The sequence below is a fragment of the Lycium barbarum genome, chromosome 3 (assembly GCF_019175385.1).
Source record: "Lycium barbarum isolate Lr01 chromosome 3, ASM1917538v2, whole genome shotgun sequence".
Classification (NCBI taxonomy): Eukaryota; Viridiplantae; Streptophyta; class Magnoliopsida; order Solanales; family Solanaceae; genus Lycium; species Lycium barbarum.
The window spans coordinates 130,359,543-130,365,911 of record NC_083339.1 but is presented as its reverse complement, the minus strand read 5'-3'; the positions used below and the strand labels follow the sequence as shown (position 1 = coordinate 130,365,911).

The following is a 6,369-nucleotide window of genomic DNA, read 5'->3' as shown; positions in this document are numbered from 1 at the left end:
TGCCCGCATATTGAACGGATATTATAGTCAGACCTCTCTATAACAGTGATCCTCTATAATTATTTTTTTCACTATTACGGTCAAAGTTTTTTTGGGAATCAATTTTTAACAACATTTCGCCATAAGTATCCAAACATACACACTCTTATAAAGAAATTTGGCTGTAGTACTGAATAAATGACAATAGCTGAAGTCATGCCAAACATAGAAACATTGAAAGACGGGAAAGAGTAGAAAAAAAGCCTTCGCATTTCTTTCCATTTCAACACTACTACCAAGTGTCTTATGTGTACAAAAGATAGCCATGCACTTGTAAGAAACAACCCCAAAATTACAAGAAACAACCTAAAATTTAAACAAGACTCCTAACATGTTAGACTTATTCAGTTCATTAGGGAAGTAAAGGATCAGCATAAAGTTTTTAAAGTTGTTAGGACTCAAACCCTGCTATTTGCTGGCAATGGCAAAACACCATCAAAGAAATCACCAAAGTAACCACGCGGTTCGTGTACTAGCTTTGAGATTATGTCTCTGAGTGTGACTACCCCCTCGAGATTTCCCATGTCATCGACAACATAGATCCTGTGGATCTTCACCGAGTCGAGCTTCTTGATAACTTCTTTAAGGCTGTTATCTCTTCTGCAAGTAACCATATCACCTAAGAACGGAGAGTTCTTTTCGTGTTCCCCCTGATAGCTTCGAACTGATGTCAGGAAGTTCTTTGCTGTTATAGATCTGCAGAGTTATGATAACCAGTTAGTAAATGAGAATGTTTTTTGCAATCATGGTACTTGTATTTTATGGCAAGAGGAATGAAGTGATACTGTGTCTGAACTTCAGAGGATGTGTGATCCGATGAATGTTATAACTTATAATGGATGTGCTTTAAGGTAGAATGTGAATTACAACGAAATCAACTTCAAATGATAAGTTCAGATTCAATAAAAAGAACGAACACAGATACCCCTCCAGTCCAAAATAATTGATGTTTTAGGCTTGGGTATATGAATTAGGAAATTCACTTACTCATAAAATTTAGAGGGTTTTTGACTAAAATACCCTTCATTATATTTTTTTCCCGGTCTTTTTAGGTTGGCATAATTATCATTAAATTTGTACAATTGAATTAGAAATGTGCCAAAGGCAAATTTGAGAAAAAGAATAAAAATACCTTCTTGGTTTTGTCACTTATTTTGGACCAACTTTTATAGGCTTAAAACACCAATTTATTTGGACGGGAGGAAGTGAAACGAAGGGCTCAAAACTGTTTGGAGGCTTAAAGAGGAAATATGCAATTTAAAACATATTCGGAGTTAGCATTTATGCTGTCCCATGTCTAGAAAAGTATGTCGTACTGCTGCCTTTGCATATGGCAGCCTTGAAATTATATTATTAGCTTATGTGTTTTTTATTAAGTAGTTGTGAGACATGTAAAACTATGAAGGTCGAAGCAACCTGTAGTCCTTGTAGATTTTGGGAGCAATGAGGAGGAACTGAATATCTCTGATGCTTATATTACCAATAGCTTTCCTTCCACCACTTTCGACCACTGGCACTCCTCCAACACCCTTCTGTCTCATCAGCTTGAATGCCTGCAGCACTGGTTCATCCTCAGCCACCTGGAAACAGAACAAAAGTAATTGTTTCTTGATTACTGCAATTTCAAGTTATATCAAAAATTATTAAAATCTTAAAAGAATAAGAAACTTGGAAGAGCCAACTGCAAAGTTAAAAAAATGATAGAAGAAGACAAATGAGATGCTTGGCGGTATGTATGGCAATGATTTCCCAAATTGAGGCAGTTCCTACGCTACTTTCCCCACCCAGTTCTGAAAAAAAAAAAAAGTCTGGTGTAGTTGAATATGAAAATTACATGATGATGCGAAAATTGTAACCAAAATATTGCAGATACATCATGTTGGTATCAGAGAAGACACGTGGCTGAATGGACATACATCCTAAATTTATCATTTACAGAATCCTTCCAGGGCATATAGGCAATCTGACAGATACGAACAGGTAGATTAAATTTCCCAACAGGAGCTATTCTGTGAACGAAGAGAATAAAAGCTGGAGAATCAATCGTCTGCGATGAGGTGGGGAGCTACAGAGACCTTAGGTTTATTTTTCTTTTGTAATGAATAAAATTGTTCCCTAATTATAGGGTAGTTTCTATAGGCAACACTTAAAAGTTATTCTAGCAACAATGCCACAAATGTAAGATCAGATGATTCAAGCTACTCAAGATAATTATTACGCTTTGTTGCTTTGCAATGGCAGAAAGTGAACTTGTTGAAGGTAAAAACTGATAGCTTCAAAATGTCAGATGCTATTCAAACAAAATGTATAGATAAGTTTTCTTTAGACTCTCACACTGATGTGCTTGATCATAACGTACAAAAGAAAATATCTACTCAAATCGATTCAGCTACTCACCACGTGATTGTTGGTGGATCATCAGCGGTGCAACCAAAGTTGGGGGCACAGAAAAGAAGAAAATAAAATGAAACAAAATGGAGAAAACTTGTAAAAGCACAAAGAGAACATATAAATAGGTCAATCAGGTAACCTTTTGCAGCAAATACTAACTTCAAGCAGTCAGTTTCATGAACCAAGCACATGATGAAGAGATAGAAACACAAGGAACTTTAGAATTGAACATATGAACCTGATTGAAAATATAAGGTCAACAAACTAGTATATGTTCATAGATTGTGAAATAATTACTCCATTATCTGCAAAGAATAAACCACATGCTCAATAGCAGAAGCACAAAAACTATAGAGCTCATACCTGAATGATGCTAATCGGCTTCATTAAAGGGAGGCCAAGTTCATATAACTTCTTTGAACCCCAGCTCTCGAACCAATGAAGACCAGCGCATTCTTCTAGCATGTGTATAACAGCAGATTGAGTTATGATGTTATCAATCTTATATTCCCCTAAATCAACCACAGGAATACTCTTCATCTTGTATTTAGATAACAAGAGAAGCATTGTCAGAAAGGAGTTTGATTTCTGCAAAGCCAGAAACGGAGCCCAGCGGAACGAACCCGAAATATCCCGAACCTAAGTAATCACGTGTTAGTTAGCACAATTTCCCCAATAGCCTTGTAAAAGGAAAATCAGTAGATGATTACAGAAAAATAACTAGTTGAGTATAAGAATAACCTTTGTGTTCTTGTAGAGATCTGATGAAGTTAAAGTCTCGAAGAAGTTTCCACAAGTCTCTGTTGGAGATTCAGGATGCGAACTTCTGAATCTCGGAGAAGAGACTCCATTAACAGCTGCTGCCAATGCAGGGCTGAGTGTATCATCTGCTCCATCGATTACCGAATCAAAAGCAGAGGATCCCTCCATCTTTTCTGACTGAAAAGTATGTGACAAATTGTTTTAAGCATCTCAATAGTAAACGCATGTACAGCAAGAATACACAGTCTTTTTAACAGTTTATTAGACTTCGATCCATTTAAAGACTTGCTTTAACCTTTCCCCTACTTTTAAAGGCAGCACATATTCATCAATTCCATTTTGTTTGTGCATACCTGATGCAGGATCCACACGACAATGCCGGCAAATTCCACTATGCCAATATATCTATCAATCCAACTAGCATCTTCAGGGGCATCAACATCCACAACAGGTGCACCAAGTATTTTGTGCTGTGCTAGTAACTTAACAGCTTCGGCCAAGGTTGCATCAGATTTTATCTCTATTACTGCAGAGAAGAATGACAATCATTGACATCAAGTGGACAATGTTAGTAACAAAAGAGAAATAAACAAATAAAACACACTACAATAAGAATGGCCATTAAATCAACTTTTCACTGGTGGAAATTTAAGTCCCCAAATGAAAAGCTATGAATTGATAAGGTTCCCAACTTAGGCTCCTTACCACAACGAGCTGAGAATGAACAAATTTCAGTGTGCACCAAAAAATCTCTAATTTTTAAGATTCAGTCTCTCAATTTTTTCTACTCAAAATAATCAACACTTAACCAATCAAAATGATCTACCAACCCCTTTGCAACTTGAATGAGAGAGACAGAGCGATAACATAAAAAAGAACAAAACAAATCATGATTTTTGACTCAGATCAGATCTCCAGCTAGCGTTATTCTGATGATTCGATTAGTAAAACATCCAATGATGATCTTCTTTTAGTTAGAGCCGATTGAGCTAAACTAGCCACAAATCCTATAAGTTCCTATGATTAAAAGTAATTGAAATATTAAATCCCACCCAGCTCGCATAACAAGCCCTTGAAACCTTTTATCCCTTTTATTTTCTTCCATTGGATGATCCAAAAAAGTTTACTAGTGCAAATCAAGAACTTATCATTCAGAGTATAAAACAACAACGTAAAGATCATTTCTTTGTGTGTTTATTATCACACCTAGAACTCCTCTAAATTCCTAAGGCTAAGAGTTACTGAAATACAATCACTTGACACCCTTTATTCTTTTTTCATTTTCCTCTGATTAAACGACCAAGAAAATTTTATCAGTGCCTGACAACAAACCAAATCAAGAAAAACGTAAAGATCATGTCTTTGTGTGTGATTAATGACACCAACAAGCTATGATCAAATTTCTTAACCTCTAAAACAAGTAATTAACAAACACCACTATGCAAAATTCAGAGAATTAATGTATTTGACCTTGATTAGAAGGAGCAGGAGGGAAGTCAGAAACAGGTATGTTCTCGAAACAAGCGTTAAGTTTCTCAGTAGGACTAAGCTGAGGCTCTTGTACATCCCATAGATTTTCCACTTGCATACCTACTTTTGCTTCTGGGCTTCTTGGTGTTCCACATCCTTCTTCCATCACCATCTATTTTCTTTACAAAATTCAGTCTTTCTTTCTTTGGTTATTACAAAGTGATTGAAGGCTGGCTGCTGACAAAAGAAATCAAGATTTCGATGCTATTTTGTTGCTTTCTAAGAAAGTGATCCAATTATTACACTAAAATACTGGACATTATTACGAATAAGAAATACAGTAATTAAAAAATTGAAAAAGAAGATCCACGTAGATTATGATATGGTAGTTCTAAGTAGTATTTCCACCTGTGCGTAAATATTTTCTTATTTATGCTTTTATATGATAAAATATTTGGCAGAGAAAATCAAGACCTAGTAATATAGTAAAAATATTTTAAAAATTTATAATTTTAAATACATTGTATAATGTAAAATAAGAAGCTTAATTTTTTTTTAAAATTCTTGATGTGAAAAGTGTGTTTTTATAGAGAGCAAAAAAGACAGCGTCATATAAATTATTAAAATTATAAATATGAGAGTATTAAATTATACGTTTTTTTCAATTTAAGTTGTTTCAAAATATTTCATTATTAATATTAGCGACATTATTATTTTTGAGAATTCAAATTTATTTAACTCGTTAGTTAACTTTCTATGTCCATACTTTCTTTACCAATTTTATCTAGTAATCAGGATTTATGAAATACTAATAAGTGTACTAATATTCTTTCTTATTAGTAGTATTATATTATATATTATAATATATAATATATTATATATAATATAAAAAAGATAGGAAGAGACATTGGGAATAACGTACATGCGCGGTGAAAGTGGGATGATTGGGGTTGACGTTTATTCTTATCCATTGTTTCTTCAAAAACCATTAAATTAATCTATTATGAAGGCTAACACTTATCCGGTTTGTTAGAAGGGTCACTTCCAAACCAAAAAAATCAGGGGGCTGCTGCAATGCTGCATTACGTGGATAATGCCGACTTTCATGACCAGATTAAGACACTGGACAAGTGGCTCTTCATACTTTCCCAAAGAGTTAACTGTCCTTTACTCTTTAGACATAATAATTCCACCTCAGTTAGAAAATTACTCGTCCCCGAGATACATGTCACTCTCAACTTTCTACTCTCTCCATTACAATTTTAAGTTTCCTAGTTTAGTTTGATTAAATATAAAGTTTAAGAAATAATTAGAGGCATTTGAATCTTATAGTTATAAATTAAAGATGTGTATAATGTATTAAAATTTTAAATTTTATAGTTATAAAATCATGTAAAATGTTTGAATTATCAATTTATTAAATGTAGAAAGAGACACTTTTGTGAGACATAACGAAAATAGGAGTAAGACACTTAAATTGGGACGGAGGAAGTAAAAGTTAAAAAAAATCTTAATTAAATTTAATTTAATTAACTTAATATTAAAAAATTATATAGAATATACTATAAATTATCACAATTAAGCAATAACTTATGGATGAGAAATTTATATCGTACATTTATTGATTTGATATAAATATTAAATGTGGATAAATTTAAATTATAAGCCGACTTCACTTAATTGTTTTTTACATAAAGTTCAAAACTT

At 33.6% G+C, this 6,369-nt stretch overlaps 1 protein-coding gene across 1 annotated transcript; it reads right to left on the bottom strand.

Annotated features, from left to right (window-relative positions):
- Nucleotides 1-228: 228 nt before the first annotated feature.
- Nucleotides 229-4,985, bottom strand: LOC132632518 (SNF1-related protein kinase regulatory subunit gamma-1). Its single transcript, XM_060348480.1, has 6 exons — nucleotides 4,663-4,985; nucleotides 3,546-3,718; nucleotides 3,172-3,369; nucleotides 2,794-3,069; nucleotides 1,456-1,619; nucleotides 229-735 (listed from the first exon to the last, which is right to left on the bottom strand). Exons 1-6 carry the CDS (start codon nucleotides 4,832-4,834, stop codon nucleotides 438-440), a joined length of 1,281 nt encoding a protein of 426 aa, XP_060204463.1. The 5' UTR covers nucleotides 4,835-4,985; the 3' UTR covers nucleotides 229-437.
- Between the last annotated feature and the right edge of the window lie 1,384 nt (nucleotides 4,986-6,369).

What these genes read in the sequence shown, in the direction of transcription:
- LOC132632518 (XM_060348480.1), bottom strand. Translation starts at nt 4,834, where the DNA reads ATGGTGATGGAAGAAGGATGTGGAACACCAAGAAGCCCAGAAGCAAAA. An exon ending in TCCTGCTCCTTCTAATCAAG is followed by an intron (nt 3,719 to 4,662) that starts GTCAAATACATT and finishes TCTTCTCTGCAG; the next exon opens with TAATAGAGATAAAATCTGAT. An exon ending in AGCCGATTAGCATCATTCAG is followed by an intron (nt 1,620 to 2,793) that starts GTATGAGCTCTA and finishes TTCTGTTTCCAG; the next exon opens with GTGGCTGAGGATGAACCAGT.